The 17,477-nt window shown below is 42.2% G+C and overlaps 1 protein-coding gene across 1 annotated transcript in view; it reads left to right on the top strand.

The window, feature by feature from the left end:
• CCDC40 (coiled-coil domain 40 molecular ruler complex subunit) overlaps positions 1-17,477 on the top strand; it is a 762,745-nt gene that overhangs the window by 143,333 nt on the left and 601,935 nt on the right. Inside the window, exon 8 of the mRNA XM_086931053.1 lies at positions 6,801-7,020. Within this exon, the coding sequence (XP_086787179.1) occupies positions 6,801-7,020 (220 nt within the window). The remainder of the gene's footprint in view (positions 1-6,800; positions 7,021-17,477) is intronic.

The following is a 17,477-nucleotide window of genomic DNA, read 5'->3' as shown; positions in this document are numbered from 1 at the left end:
GTTTCCCTCATGCTGTGTGTGTGTGTGAGAAAGAGGGAGTGTATGTCCAGCTACACAAGGATATGTAAGGCAAAGTGCAGGCCATGTCAGCCTAACTTTCAGTCACATGCACAACTAGGCTGCTATGGAAGAAGTAGTTTAGACAGGTGGAGGCGAAATAAAATAATAATGGAAAAAATGGAAGTTGTGCGCGCACGCGCGACGAAAATGCTGTGCACGTTGTGCGCTTACTTGTGCGCGTGCAGGTAAGTTGATCACCGCTTTGGAAGCACTTCCAAAAGCGGCTTAACTAAATGTCTCGCTGACAGTGCATGTGCACTGGATCAGCGATGACCTAAAAACACAGAATAGTGACGCAATAACATGAAGCACATGAGTAAAGCTCTGGATCTCTGTTATTGGTAAAAGCGGGATGCAGAATTATCAAAGCATTATAAGCAACCCCTACGGAGCTCTTAAGGAAAAGGGAATAACTGCAGTAATCGGTATTACCCCTCTGTTTTCTGCATGTTAACCTGTAATTAATTCCACATCTTTTCGTCCTGACAAATCTCTTCAATTTGGATCCAGTACAGCGTTTCGCTGCCTTTCATCTACATTCGCTTATACAAATACCACATACATTGTCCCCGATTATTATGCATGGCGTAATATAACTTGCAGTATTATCACAAGCAGGCCCAGCTCAAGCAATTTTTATTTGGGTGGGTAAAGGGTGCATTTGGGTGGACCACTGTGGGCCTAATTTGTCACTTCTAGAGGTAGCCTACAAGCCCTAGATTACAGTATATCTACTTGCAAACAGTCACCATGATACAACGGATCAATTCTGGATATATATATATATATATATATATATATATAGAGCATGTGGAGAGTTATTTGATAGTAAGAGCAATGTCTGGACCTAAGTTGAACCGCAAAAATACAGAATTTTCCCTCAGTGACCACAATACTTTGTCGTTGATATTATTCCAATTCTTTCAATATCAATTTCTAAAGTACACAAGTGACAACAAAGAACGTCTCTTTATACCTTTTATTTTCTCAAAACATTTCTTTTTTCTTTTTTTATCTTATTTCATTCTTCATATATGTCGGAAAAATACATATAATCTTTTTATCACATTATTTCATAAAATTTATATATACATATCTGATAGAAGAATCACAGTCAAAAATACATTATTGTCCAAATTGAATTCATACAAAATCAAACAAAAAAAGGATTAAAATCAAGTATATACAACAAGAACCCCCCTGGATGCAAAACAATCTGACACCAATCGTTCCAATACAACCATACTCACACTAACTACACTCACACAGAATCTGTACACAGTAGATTTTATATATGATATAGGAATAACCTCTGCCAAAGATCAAATCTCAATACAGGGCATGAGATTCCGCACTAGATCTAAGTTGAAACCTTCAAATTCCAGCAGGCCAGGATTCAACACAAGTACTTCCATCCCTCTCCTGTGCACCTTATCTCACAGTTGACCTTGGGCCCCAGCCCCATATCAGCCCCCATCCAGCTCCACTTTCATTATTCCTGGTACAAAACATTAGTAAAATCCCCTTCAAACTTAAAACATTGAATATAGCAGTAAATATAATTAGCACACTTTAAAATATGTTCCACAGTTACCCTAATGACCTGACTGCTAATTAAATAAACAAAACAGAAAGGCCAGCAGTATATTTTAAGGGGTTTGGGCTGGAGTAGCACAAACTCAGGATTTAAAGCATACCCCAGCGGTTGGGTGGTTAGTTTTGCTATTAAAAAAAGTATATCTGCCCAAACTCTTTTTAGCAACATTAGCATAATGAAAGACTGGGGAAGTTCTGACTATATCGCAATACAAAAAAACAAAAAAGTGCAGCTCTAACTATACCATTCAGGTTTGTATGCAGCTCTTTGATGACAGTTCATAGGTCACTGGCCTATGATAGGATTGTAACTTCTGAACTGCAAGTAACACAAGAATCTCTGTGACAACGGCAGTAACCCACTGAGCAATCCACATAAACTGCAGTTTATCTGCATTTCAAAACTACCAACACACAAAGGATTGCTCTCCAGCAGGGTCATTATTCACCAGTTATCTGAATATTGCTATTGTTTTCCTGCATCAACGGCCATGATAATGATACAAATTATTTAAATGAAGCATATACAAAGAATAAAAATTGCTGGGCATGTGCAGATTTTGAAAATAATAACAAATAGTCCCACAGTTCCTTTCCTACTTGGTTCATAGAACTCGGCCTCACAGCCCATCTGATAACCAGCAGCTGGGGTCAGGAAACGTGAATCAGGAGAAACAAACTTCTTTCTCCAGCACTGAATAGAAAAGGAAATATACATGCTGCTGGTGCTAAAGAAAAAATGTGTCCCCTTCACCATGCCCCACTGTACCTGCACCACACAGCCCACCTTTCTAAAAGGAGATGCGTGATTGGGGGTGCCTGGGAGAAAGAACACTTAACTCCAGGAAGGAAACCAACGTTCGCAGGAACGTTTTAAATGAAAGTGCCCATTTTCTATTGGCCTTCAAGCCATCACTGCTAGGGCCAAGGCTCAAGTGTGGGTGGGCCTGGGCCTGGATCATGTTTGGGTGGGCCTGGCACACCTGGCCCACCCGCTAGAACCTGGCCTACCCGCTAGAACCTGGCCATATCACAAGTCTCACAGCACCGATTTCAGCAGAAACTCCTGTCTCCTCCCAAATCTTTCTTAGGAACCCTCTTGCAACAAGGGCCTGAGTCTTCACACAGGCATACACCTGGTTTCTAGATCAGGCGTTATCCTAGGATGAGGAACAAAAATTGTTCGATTTCAACAAGAGCAAAATTTCCTAGGAAAAAAACCGAATGACGTGGTATCTCGGAGTTCGTGGCAACCTGAAAGTTGATCTCTCTCACTACTGAACAATGCTACATACTATTATTATTATTATTTTTATTACTATCAATTTATAAAGCACACCGTTCGCCTAACAGGCATCTTGGCGCTATCAAAACCACTTCTTAATATTTTGCAGGGCTGACCTCTGACCTCACTACGGAGGCCGAAGTCAGCGTAGAATTGTTCACATACCAGACCAAACTCAGACCAAGGGACACAGGCGTGATTCGAAGGGGGAGAACACTATTAGCACGAGTTTAATTTAATTCAGCAATTACGATGTATTTTTAGGATATAGAAATTCATTGGGTAACCTCGGTTTCCGATACTTAAAACAACAGGGCAAGAGTTCCTGCGATAGCGTGGGACAAAAGTAAGCATGGAGAAAAAACACAAGAAGTGACAAGTCAAGGATAGAAAGAACAGGTGTTGGAGTGATTCTTTAGTGTCAGAGAAATGAGCCGTGTGTATATTCAGCACAGCACGGGGCAGAGAGAAACAATAACTCAGTTATTCACCACGCACATCCTATGGACTACAAAGAGAATTGTCCTCTTTTGTTAGTCTCCACCTTTGGATTCAGAGTTAAAATACTCAGCTTATTTTTGACAAATTATGTACTCTTCTAATTGGCTTTTGCTTAACAAGTTAGTTCAGAAAAATGCAACACAAATGCGTGCTCTAGGCTGCTGATCTGTGTTGTTGCAGTCCTTGCTTGATGCAACAGGCAAGTTCCCGTCGTTTTTCCTGTTCAAAGATTGACTTGAGAGGCAGACAGTGCCACGTAGATTTAATGTTTTGTGAAAGTGAGGACGTAGGTCCTGGGACGTAGGGTCAGCTGGACCATATAACACTTTTTGAAAAACAAGATGCCAGCCCTACACTTCGTTTGTTTCGAGCTCGTGAATTCAAGCAACAAATTAGTCCTATTTCTAGATTTGTTAGGTACAATTTATTTATACCATTTACTTTTTCGTTTGTTCATTAGAAATTATTTTGCATGATAAAAACACTTGACATAACACATTACACATGTACATAAATTATAACATTACACATAGAAACAACACTTTATTCAATAAACATTACATAACATTGCACATCTGTTGTACAGCAAATATTCAATCTTTGCGTGGTATTGTACATATATCATTTAAAGGATAAAGTCACGTTCAAGAGGAGATAAAAAAGATGAAAAAGATTTAACTAAACGTATTAATCGTTGTTGCAATTAGTCCACCAGTTAATTTCTCCTTTTTGCCGACGCGTTTCGAACTCGTTATTTCAATCTACGAGTTCTCATCAGGGCTTTATCACTTTTTATCTGAAAATTGTGTGCAAAAGAAGATGTTAGCACTCAATCAGTTTCTGTGTCATTATCATCCCTGTCATATTACATTGTGCTAATTTGTTATAAGTGGTGTACCTTCGACCTATTTTGTAGCAGGTAGCCAGGGTTCACTCTGTTTTTCTGTCTTGATTATACTTTCTGAAAGATAGCAATATTCTAAATTTAGTTATTGTTTAACTGCATAGCCGGTGGCCTGACTCTCAGCACACTCGATTGCCCTACCTTTTTTGGAGATGGATAGAGCTTATCGTTGCCTTAAAGCCACTTTTCTTAGTTTACTTCTTTGCTTTAGACAAGAACACCGAGGGTGCACTTTCGGCGTGTGTCTCAATTTCATAAATCCCCATGCAGTTCCTGTTATTCTGCAAAAAAAATGCGTGTATCACTGAGCTTGTCCATTAAAAATGTGACGCCCTGCCCTTAAAGGTGAACATGTACCTGTGTTTTTAAGTTGCGGCGCGGCCTGCTCTCTCAGAACTCTTCAATATGGTGCCGGATTCCTATGGGACACGAACATTCTGTGTCACTAGTCATACTTTTTAATGAATGGGACAATTCGCCCGCCGGAGTCAACACATACCTGTGTTCTCTGTTTTCAGCGCGGCGTGCTCTGCACTGGAGCCCTTACGTTCGTTGTCTCAACACTCGGTGTCTACTCGCGGTCCTATCAGGAAAGAATTCGGTTAGCGGCCGGTTGCTAGTCCATCTCTACGCCTTAGCGATTGTCAATTACTTTGTGCCTACCTGGTCTCGTCTCATTCAGCGCTGCTGCATTTGGTTGACTTGGCTCTTCGTTAGTGCGCCATGTTGGAGACTCGTGATATTTACATTGATCATGTGATTGTCGGAATGCTGGGACATGTAGTCCCTCAAGGTAAAGCTTTGCTGGGTTAGATTTTGGGACGGCTTGGTCTCTTTGTGAAGCATTATGTACCCTTGGCGATCACTTATGCTTTTACAATCTAGAGATTTCAGACATGGTATTTAAGCCGGTCTGAATGCTGTTGAATCGCAATATTAGGTATGCCTCTTCTCTCAACAAAACATCATCTACATCTCTGATATTTTTTGTTTGGGTCAATGTATACAGGACAGTCCATTTAAAATCTGTCTCTGTATGGCCCCTTTCTATAAAATGTTGGACCATAGGGGCATTCATCACCTTGTTTTTTAATCGTGACCTGTGTTGCGTAATTCGGGTATTCACTTGCTGATTGGTTTTTCCAATATAGATTTTGTTGCAACCACAGATGATTGCGTATACAACATTCCGGGTTCTGCAATTGGAGAAACCTTCATTCTTCCAGTTGACGTTCTTGTGAGTGAATTCACTGCCCTCGATCGTGGTACCACATGATACGCAGTTGCCACATCTGTGATGTCCCTCAATCGGCTTTAGACTCCATTGTGAAAGTAAGTCATGTTCGGGTTTTTCAACCTTTACATCAGCACGCACAAGTTGTTGGCCAATGCTGCGGTTTTTCTTGTATGTGAAAATCGGGCGGGGAGGGGGCATTCTAGTTCTTCTAGCAGATGCCAATTTTTCAGTATTATTTGTCGAATTTAATGAGTGTGAGGACCGAACGTTGTTACACATACCATTTTGTCAAGTTCCTGTTTTTCTTTACTTTGGAGGATGCACTCACGAGGGGTGTATCGCGCTCTTTTATAAGAATGTTTAAGTAATTTTTTAGGGTACCCTCTGGTAGTCATTTCTTCGCAAAACGTCTGTGAATGTAGTTCGTAATCTTCTACTTCTGAGCAGTTCCTTCGGATTCGAAGTAGCTGCCCATACGGTAGGTTAGTTTTGAGATTTCTTGGATGCGCACTTCGGTGATGGAGAATTGTGTTTTTGTCTGTCTTCTATTTGAAGAGACATGATTTTAAATGACCATCGACGCAACTGATCTCTACATCCAAAAAGGTCACGAGCTCGAAACAAACGAAGTGTAGGGCTGGCATCTTGTTTTTCAAAACGTGGATTTAATGAGCATCTCTAACACACATAGGATCTGAGAAGATGCAGTGATTACGAAGTCAGAATTCTCCAACCTTACACACTTGAATGCACAAACATACATCCTCAATGCTCTGGTGTCCATCTGCGGACCCTTCCCTTACACCCTTGCGTGGATAAGCCGCCATGCTCCAGTATCGGTACACTTCTGCTTGTGAGGATCTCCTGTTGCTTCACTCCTGTTGGACGCACACATGTGATCCAGTATTCTCCAGACACAAACACTTCTATGGATCTGGTCTTGTGTCACTGCAGTGATGCAGAGCCTGTGCTCTTTTGGCACTCTAGAGCTGCAGGTTTCTCAGCGGGTGCTGCTTGCTGCTAATACGCCTACTCATGGTAGCAGCAACATGACTGTCCTTGTCTGATGGCCTCTTCCAAGCTCTATCCCGAGTGTGAGATGATGTGTTGTCAGCTGTGTCCTGCTCGGTTGTCCTATTGTGGGCTCTTTCCTGTTTTGACCATTTGTTTGGGGGATTCGCTCTGTTCTGATAATCTCCTCTGGACTCTGCCTTCAGACAGTGCAAACGAAAAAGAGTAAGACACAGCGTGAGGACCTTGGTGTAATGCTGTATGGTATGCAGCAGGAGCTGGCCCGTCTACAGATGGATCTAGAGAAGTACCATGATCGGCATGCACAGATGGCCACGCTGCGGAGACAGATGGAGGAAGAGCTCCAGAATATCCGGAATCTCTACAAGAATACCCAGAACATCACTTCTGAAGAGCGCAAAAAAGGTTGGTTTGGCTGGGGTTGGTGAGAGGGCAGGGATTTTCATGCACACCGGTAACAAACACCAGAAGAACTGACATAAACCCCTTATAGAAACAGTTGAATGGCCACTGCACCTTTTGTGATATACAAGTTTACCAGATTAATATTACTTCTCCTACACGTGTTCCCTTTGGGCATTTTCTGCATACATTTCCACAGAGTTTGTCTTCACCTATGAAGAAATTGTTGCACATTGATACATTTCCAAAAAATAGCTTTTCTACCTGAGAAATGCAAAAAATATCAACGAAAAGGTTAACAGAGTGTGAACTGTGAGTATGTGCTTTGGGCCTCATTTCAGAGTTTTTTTGGCTTACAGTATGAGTTTCTTCAGCTATCTGAGCTACTACAGTCAGGAACCGCCCATATGTGTATCAGTCTAAGCCATACTGCTAAGGGAAAGTCCAGCCCGAAGTGATCGGTCATCTCCCCTCTGTCAGTTTGTCCAATGTCAAAATGCGCCTTTATCTGTCAATATCTGTGATGGACTTCAAAAGCAGCATTGCCCAATACTGTAATTGATCACTTGGTAGCATCAAAAGCAAATCCTGGCAATACTTTAAGTAATAAGTCTTTAACTTAGAGATGGAAGCAAGTTTATAGGTGAAGAGATTGGCTTTTGACATGCCAAGATTATGAAAAGAAGGTGTCAGTAAACAAACACGACATTTGCTGCCAACCAGTGACTCTCTTCTACATTTCTTGTATAAACCATGAGCCAAAATACTGATTAGTAGAAAAATGAACATTTCAGATTCTCAAGTAAAGGGAATCAGACACTTTATTGAATTTATCCTGTGCATAAAGTAAACCTAATCATCTCAAGGTACCTCAAATCTGCCAATGAAACAAACAGCTGCATTTCTTAGAAAGAAAGCATTCAACCAGTGGAATTGAGCTGTTTTGCTAGGTTTCAGCTGGTGGAATAGAAACACTTGAGGGATTTACAGATTTGGTACAAAATTGGGCAAGAGGTAATCTCTGTTTTAGGTTCGTTCCAAAGTTTTAGGTGTTGTGTATAAAGTTTCTGATCCCCCACTGCTTTTATAACGTAGTTTTTGAGACTATCAAAAGTCCAAGCCTCCTGGGTGGAGAGGAAAGAGGTAATAGGCAAGGGTTCAGTAGATCAACTTTTTCAGATAGATATACTGGATCTAGCTACACAAGCATTTGAGTGTCAGATAGTTGACCTTAAATTCATTTTGATTACAAAATGCAAGACAGTTTTCCCCCTTCAGTAGAGGGTGGGAAATGTCCCTCTGTTACTTCAGCCCACCCGAGGGAAACACTTGTGTTTTACACCACTGCAGTTTTGTGTTGACTGAAGCTACAGCTATTCATTTGTGGTACCTGGCAAGGAGAAATTGTATTACACTAGCAGGACATTCATACTTGGACTGTGGTACTAAAGTACTTCCACAGCCTGTCTTTCTAATGATAAGAGAGTGAACGGTGTAGGGTCGGGCCTTATGCCCTCATGCTGGAAATAACTGGGGACACAGAACACACTGGATACTGGGTGCAACTGGCCCAGAGCACGTGCGCTCGGCCACTTTTATTAGAGCTGTGTCACCTGACCAGTGACATCAGTGGTGGGTGGGTGTTTAGTGTAATTACATTCCCAGCACTAGAATGCTGACTGACTCTGGGGCACTACAAACGGCTCGATGCCGGCTGGCTATAGAAGCTCTGTCTTTACTCATTGACCTTCAATGCATTTTCACCCATTTTTCTGGCTCTTCATTGGAAAATATCTTGGGCACCACTCGCTATGAGCTAAATGTGTGTCATCAGCATACGAATTAAATAACAATTCCAGGAAATGGAGCGTGCAACTGTTCTTTACATTCCGAGGTATTGTGAGTCTGTTCTATTCTTCTTTTTCAGTTTCTTGGAAAGGTTCTATGTTGTTCAGTTCCTCTCAGCCACTGTATGTCACAAGGTTCTGTCTTTGGTATGTCTCATTCTTTGGTCTTTTGCGTTTTATTCTATAAACTGTCCTGCTATCTTGTATTATTTTCTTTACAGAGATCACTCATATGGGCTTCTCGCTCATTTCAGTGCAGCTAATGTCTATATCTACTTTAGCTCAATCTTCTTTTGCCCAACATCTTGGAATTACTAATGATTCTACTCTAACCTTAGACAATTCGATTATTTTAATTGCTCGTAGTTGCAGCTTCCAAATGTACAGTACTCATACAGCATTCATAAAATTACTCCGTTGTCCCGTTATCTGAGGTTAATCTCCCAAGGTTGGGGAATGATTTTCCCCTATGCTAGTTTCCAAGTCATTGCTTTTCCATATCAGTTTGAGTAGTTTTCATCTTTTTGATGATGTATGTTGTACAATTTCGCTTTTGTACCAGTGCTTTGAATAAAATCACTTTATATATTCAAATAAATACATCAAATAGTGTACTCAAATGTATGTTAAATAGTGGATACACAGGAAGTGAGGGGCTTTGGTACATAATTCTGTTCGCAATGTATCCCCAATAAGGTAGACGGGGAATTACAGGCCTATGCATGCCCAAATCGTATTCCCCAATACCACTTTAAGATGAACATAAGTATAAATGGGTAACAGAATAAAAGAAAGCGTATTTTCTTCAAAAGATTATTGTCTTGTATGACTTGCATAGTTTCCAGAATCTCAATCTAGTGTTAAACGTGTAACTCCTAAACATACATTTATAATATACTGTTGTTAAATGCCTTAATTTTTGTTAAGGTTTATCACTTATAAGGTCTTCATGTTGCCAGGCTATGCTGAGAATACAGGAGCATTATAGTATTATCAGCAAGGAAGGCCTGAAAGTCCCATTACCTAGGCCTTCACTGATCAACATGAATTTTGTAAAACATTCACAACGTGTGTAACTATCCATACACCAAAACTGGTCAATGGCATTAATTGTGAATTAAGGCTTTGGTAAAGAGAGAGTTTGTGGCTAATTAGATTGGCATCTATTAAGCGTGGTCTAAACAAGGAAGCTAAACTCCATTACTGGTTAAAATCGAGACTAAAATAACCAGGAAGTAATGACATTGATGATTCTTTATTAATATGACATGTTTAATTGTAAAGGAAAAGGAGACAATAGTGTTTTGAAGAAAACAAGTATTCTTTTAAACTAGGCCACCTGTTTAAGCAAATGTTAAATAGTGATGGAAAAGGGCAACAATATGGAGAACTCCACGGTCCACTTTAACTAAAGAAAATACAAAGTACCCCATTTTCAATTGTGTTCTCATTACCTGATGAAAAAACCTAAATCATTTCAGGAGATGGTTAGGGTTTTTACTGCCAAAAATATAAAGTGCATCAAAATGGAATGTTAATCTGTATCAAAGACCAAAGTCACACCAAGCATCATGGAAATCTTTATAACCAGAGAATTGATGTGAATGGGCCCCCCAGTGTTTATTGCCAGTATATGCATCAGTCCTTGTCAAGGTCAGGGATTTGTTTTGAAAGATGCACAATACCATTGGAATGAAAAAAAGCTCATTAGCATCCCAAGAGAGTTATCAAAGTTATTCCATTTTTAAATATGAGAGTAGAAGTAGAAACATTAAATGATTAATAAAAAAACCTTTGCAATCTATCAGATTAGTATAAAACAAACAACTTAGGGCCCGATTTGGATGTCGGACAGAGAGCCTCCGACCGACATCCTGAGCTTTCCCTTCGACAGCCGTATTTTGATTATGGGGGTCAGAGGGAAAACCGCAAGGGGAGTCCGCTCCTTTTCCGACGGGCTCTGTGAGCCCTTCAAACCCGGAGCGGAATAGTAATCCCTTCAATGACAGCAGAGCCAGGCTCGGCCCCGCTGTCACGATTACAATGCCGGTTTCTGACAGCTTTTCCATGTCGGTCTGTCCGACATGGAAAGGCTGTCGGACAGCGACATTGGGGGCCCCTAGCTGGGTCCCCTTCCCTGCTGGCCCTCTGCTTAGGGCCCTGGGGGGCACTTATGGTGCCCCCCTGAAAAATCCCTGCATAGTGCGACAGGCACCGTGAGGTGCCTGCCACACGGTGCAGGGATTTTCACAAACTCCGATTTCTTAAGGTTTCTGCCCGCCGCACAAGTTCCCATAGAGAAATGAGAGTTTGCGACTGCACCGTAAAGAGGTGTGAAACCGCCGACCTATTGTCGGGTGGTTCACACACCGAAACGGTGTCGGTCGGAGGCAACTCCGACTGACATCGAAATCAGGCCCTTAGTGCCTGATTTAGATGAAAAAATGTCTCATAATAAAATCCTATAAAATATCTATTTGGCAATTCATAAAACAACACGAAGAATAAATATTCAAATAAAAAGTTCATTATCATCTCATTTTAAAACATACCCAAGGTGCAATATAGTCTGCAAAGTGCTGTTGTGCCTGGATAGCTAGGTTTGGGAATGGACATGACCTAATATTCAAGTAGCCAGGTAAAGCCAATAGTAAATACATAGTAATTTTTAGCAACAATTAAAAACTCTTCTTTCTTATTAGCAAGAACTTAGGCATAAATTGTATTTGCCTCATTGGCCATTTTCATGTTTTTTTTTTTAGCAAATATGAAAATCTCGACATAAATTAACCAACCTGATATTCAAAACTTTGTTTAGTGGGTCCTGGGCTTCTATGACGACTTGCCTGCAAGACCGTACAAGCAAGAGGTTAAACTATTGGCACAACAAACGTCTGTGAGTTCTAACAATGTAGGGCACAGGCATAAAAGATGTAAAAAAATCTTGCTTCTCACTACAGAGGCTTCATAACTCCTTGGGTGGTCAGTGTTGCCACCTCTATAGATGGTCCTGCGTTGGTAAAACACCAAAACGGAGTGTCAGGAATCTATTTTTCATGTACCTATGAAAATTCGCTGATAGGTGAGCTTGTTTCCCTCTGGTGTTATGTGTTGATGGTATGCAAGCATGGGATCTCTGTGATAGAACGGCTCGATCAGCTTGTCTGCTCAGGGCCCTGGCATTTACATTCGCCATTTCTAAAAACTCATTTTGGCCTAAGCCCATATCTCCTGGGCTTGTAAATCAGATAAACATGAATCCACATAATGTGCATTAGCACATTTTCAGCTGCCAGATATTCATTCGGTTCATATTAAACTGTCAAACATGGCCGGCACTGCTGATGTAATCCTATGACATAGCTTAATGAATGAACTTTGCCTAGCTATGGCCTGCCAAAGGAGGCCAAACTCTAGTCGAACCTGTGCAGAAGACACCGACGTTTGAAGCTGGAGAATGTGCTTATACATTTTTATTGTGGAAGCATCTATCAATTTGGCATAATTTCAAAGCATGATGTCACTTCCGTAAGTGAGAACAGATGAGACTTTGCCTGCAGTTTTGTAAGACTGGATCCATCTTAGAGCCCCACAGTTTCTTTCCCAGGCCTTATAGGGTGGAATGGAGGGCAAGTGCCTTCTTCTTCATGGATCCATTTTGCTAATGAAAAGAACCACTGTCGTCTATCTAGACTCCCTTGATATTTACATTCTGATACGTTCTCAATGCTCACTCCTCCCAGGTGCCATGAGCCTGGCTTTTTCAATCTCTTCCAAAAGATAATAATTTTAGTCTTTTGTCAATGCAACACTTGCTTATTTAGCTTCGTGTATTTAAAAAGGGCACTCAGAAACCTCTGTAGACCCACCCCCCCCCCAAACCCCACGTATGACTTAACAGCACCACGGCATCCATGTAAAGCAGGTTAGACAGGCCTTTATTTTCAAATTTTGGGGATTGTGAATTAACTGTGTCGAGCTCCACTGTAAAATTGGCAATTAACAAATTAAAAAGCAGGGGGCAGGACACATCCCTGTTTAAGGTCTTCCCTAGTTAATCTCTTCCTTGAGAGAGTGGAGCCATCTCCTAGTTTCATACGCAGTCAGGTTTCAGAATACAGTAGCTCTATCGCTTGTAAAAGGCTCTGCGAACGCTCCAGGTCCTTAACTTTCCCCAGAGGTATTTTGTTAAAATGTATCAAATGCCACATTGAAATCAATGAAACACACATACAGAGGCAAGTGCCCCAGGGCTGAATTTGCCATTAGCTTGGAGATGGCCAACAGATTTGGTTCACAGCCCTGATTCCAAATGGAATCCTTTTTTTATTCAGCAGGATAATTCGTTGTTCATTTGCCCAGGTTTAGAGGTTAGTTGGCAACAGGTTTGCGAAATATTTAGCTTCAGCATCAATCAGTGCAATCAGATGATGATTGTTCGTTTTTGTCGTATCTCTGCCCATATAGACTGGCTGGATTATCAAGCCCCTTCAATTTCAGGAATTTCTTGTGTCTGTAAAAATATGACTGTGAAGTACATTGAGCCTGTCAGCCCAAAACATCGGTTCTTTTTTAAATAGTGTTTGGCGTAGCTCATTTGGACCTGGTGCACAATCAGTGCGTGATTTTGTGATCATTTTCTTAATATCTTTACTAAAGAAGCCTGATGGGTCATGGTCCATCTCACTTCATTCCAACCAGGCATCCATACTGCCTTTAGGCATAGTTACATTTTTAAGAAATACATCAGCATCCGTTTAATTTTGAATGGTTATGTGACTGTTCATATTTTTTTATGATGTGGGGTACTTGGTTTATCTTCAAGTGCTGAAAAATGATTTGTTAAATACCTTGACTACGTCTCTACTCTGATATTTGCATTATTGGATACTCTCTGTCTGTGTGGTCGTTCACATTAATCACTCGCCAAACGTTCGCAGTCTCCTTATTCTTACTGGCATCATTACGCTTCGCCCGGAAGTCATCATATTTAAATTTCTTAAACTCCCAAAACTCTTTTTTAAATTTTACCCCTTACTTTTTTTATTTCCATTTTTAAAGTTGGGCATTGTGGAGTGAATCTTAGTTGTCGTACAGCCTGTTAATGAGCTTCTTCTAGTGTCTCACTTCTGGGGGCAGCCGTCGTATTGCCGGTACCCTTAAAGTGTGAGTTTGTTGCAGGTGTTCCTGAGGTTTCTCATTAAGATGAATTTTATGAATTCCAACCAGCTACTAATAGGGTTTCCCAGATCTGCAAAATTTTGCAGAAACATAGCCCAGGTATCCAGTATTTCAGGGGGAAACATAATTTTCAACGAAGGCTTTTCTACGCGTGACGTTTACTACGAGGCACTTACCTCGCAAACGTCTTTTCCACGCGTATGCCTTCAACGACAGTCTTTGCCACGCATATACGTTCTGGCTAGGGGGTCGGCTGGGGGAGGGGCTGGGGGGGCCTGGGGGGGTCTCCCCCCCAAAAATAAACAAAGGAGCGGGTTAATTAAATAAATAAAAAAAACGCACTTCAGTACCAACGAGGTAAAAGGAAAGTGCCTCACCCAAAGACGTGCCGTTACGTCAAAATAGCAGTCCTTTTTTAATTTTGGCAGACGTGTTTTGACGCTTGTTTCGATGGTAGATGGAAGTACGGGCTGCTGGTGAAAGACAGGAAGGTGTCAGGTAAGAAAATAATCTTTATTATTTGTGTTTAATGGAAGTTAAAATGCGTGGTGTAATCCATCGTTGCAAATTCCAGCGTGGTAAAGCCACTTGCGAACTAAAATTCGCGTGGTATTGCCATGCGTGGAACTTGTATTCGTGGTAACATCATATATTCTATTTCAGGGGCTATAGCCTCATTCCATCTACTTCTCTCCAGACTCGCAGCAAGTTCATCATACAACAAAGCTTTTGACTTGCAATAGCTTTGGATATTTGTTAATAGGGTAATCATTTGCAGTTGATTGCTTTCTGAGCGTGGGTTGATATGAAACTCTTGGATGTACCTAAAGAGCCGATTATAATCCAAACATGAGACACAGCTTTCTGTTATCCACGCTAGGGGACTATCACTAGGAAACCTGCCATTAAGGATCATCAGTCTTACTGAGGTGGAATAATCAAAGAGCGTTTTTCTCAGATTGGCCTAGCTTTTTATCTGTAGTCGAGTTTGTGCTGGTCCAGCGCCCAGTTCCTGCAGGTGTACATCATCTTCTTGAGTATGAAATAACTTCAGGTTGAAATCTCTTGTTATGATGATATCAGCATAAGCGTTCTTCAACATCATTCAGACTCAACACAGCTTTTCTACCCCAATTCTTTTTTCATTATTATGGGGATTTAGACAGTTTTGCTTATTAATGCAGCAACTATTGCAGCCATCTTTGCAAGGTATTAAAGAGAAAACGGAAGCAAACTGGAGGACAGATGAGAAAAGGCAAGAGATCAATTCAGGGATAGAATATTACCTTCATCTTTCTAGACAATGAGAATAGCATTGGCATTAGAAGGCTGAAGAGACAGACTTGTGGCTTCAAGAATCACAATAAGGTGACATTCAAATTTTTTTCAAAGATATATGTATTGTTTCCAGACGAAATAAGAATACAAGCTCCAATATGTACTGTTAGAAACGGGATCCCTGGCTGGCCAGGGCTCACGCCAAAGTGAGTCAGAGACCACCACTCCTAAGTCAGGGCAAGGGAGTTACACGCCAAGATAACCCCTGCTCACCCTCTAGGTAACGTGGCGCGAGCAGCAAGGCTAAACCTGGAGGCGATATGAGTTAAGTATTTGCGCACGCACCCCAGCAACAACACCCAAGGCCCACCACAAAGGAAACTCCACACAAGGTTATATAAAAAATAGCCTTTGTATTATAGTAAAAACACATTAGATAACACACAAACTTTACAATGTGCCAACAGGCACGGGCAGAATTTACAAGGGATTATGTACAGGACAGGGCCACGTGGACCACTGTCAGGGGTAGGCACTAGTTAGAAATAATACTTGTAGGTATAACACTTAGCACATAAACATATAATGACTGTCACCAAAATAGTACATGTAGCACACAACCAGTAATCACTGGTAAAGAGTAAATACCTCCTACGCAACCCTAAACACTGTAGGAAAAATCACGCAGGGAACTAGGACCTTATCATCAGGACCTAAAAAAGGAAAACCATCACCTAAGCAGGTCACTTTTAGCAAAGGGAAGGAAACCTAAACAATCACCTAAGCAGGTCACATTTAGCAAAGGTAATACATAAATAATCCTCTAAGCAGGTCACTCTTAGCAAAGGGGATAAAACAAAAACACATTGCACATGAGGCATTAAAACATATTCAGAGGTGCAGGTAGAACATTTGCGCAGGAATCACATACACAAGTAAATTACAATGCGCAGGGTGCACATAGCACAACACTAGAACCGTCCCTCAGGCCAACTGGCCTCGCAAGGGGCTGAAATGCCCTGAGTCTCAATGTCAGGCAGGCTGCGCAGGCAGCCAGGAACACAAAGCCTAAACATAGCTGTTGCCCACAAAGTGCTGGGCAACTGGTGCAGATAATGTTAGGGCAACGTTGGAGCCTCGTGGGCTCAAGAACAACAATGGGCGGGGAGCCTCGCAGGGCTCAACAAAGAATTGCCCCTAGAGCCTCACTGGGCTCAAACCAACAGTTGCAGCCTCACTAGGCGGTTGGGGTCCCACACGGGGGACCCGGAAACACTTGGGGTGCCCTGAGCCTCTCTCAGGGCTCTAGGCACAAATGTGGGGCGTTGGAGTCCCTCACGGGGGACTCTGCATCAGAAGGAAATGCCCCATGAGCCTCGTAGCTCTAAACAATAATTGCGGGGCGTGGGAGTCCTTCATGGACTCGAGAACAAGGGCGCCGTGAGCCTCGCAAGGCACTAAGTAAAGAAAGGGCCCCAGGAGCTTCTCGGGCTCCAAATATTCACGAGCGCGAGGTCGCGCTACGGGGGAGGGGCGGACACCGACAATGTGTCCCGTCGCCCCTCTCCCTTTCCAGGCACTCACCGGCTTTCTGGCAGCTGGGCTCTGCGGCGGCTCCTCTTCACTCGGGAGCCTCCCAGGATGCGGCAGGCTGCTTCCTGCTTCTCCGGTCCGCCCAGGCAGCCACTCATAGCGCGAGTCGCCCGGCGAGCCTCCGGCAGCTGTAACCAATCACAGCGCGGCTCTCCGGGTGACGTCAGCGGCTGCACTCTCTCGGTCCCGGGCCATGGCGGTCATCACGGGGCAATGCCGGGTGGGCTCCGGCTTTTAAATAATTAAGAAAAATGGGCAAGTGCGGCGTGGCAGCCGCTTGGCAATAAAAATAACAGCGCTCTGAGCGCTAAATCAATTTCGGCGCTCCGAGGCGCCAGAAGGCAGAGCTGGGCCAAAATAAAGCACTCCTAGCGCTATAACCAAAATAAAGCGCTCCACAGCTCTAGTAGGCAAATAAGGACTTCTCTTCCAGGGGATCCTCATCAATAGTCATAAGCACTGAATATTCCCGCCCATGTGCGGGACCCCGGAAACAATATAAAAATATATATGTATAAAACACATATATCTCGCTCCACATATATGTATGTACATATATCA

Source organism: Lissotriton vulgaris, chromosome 7 (genome assembly GCF_964263255.1).
Source record: "Lissotriton vulgaris chromosome 7, aLisVul1.2, whole genome shotgun sequence".
NCBI lineage: Eukaryota > Metazoa > Chordata > Amphibia > Caudata > Salamandridae > Lissotriton > Lissotriton vulgaris.
The sequence above is the reverse complement of the archived record's forward strand: the minus strand, read 5'-3'. Positions and strand labels throughout refer to the sequence as shown.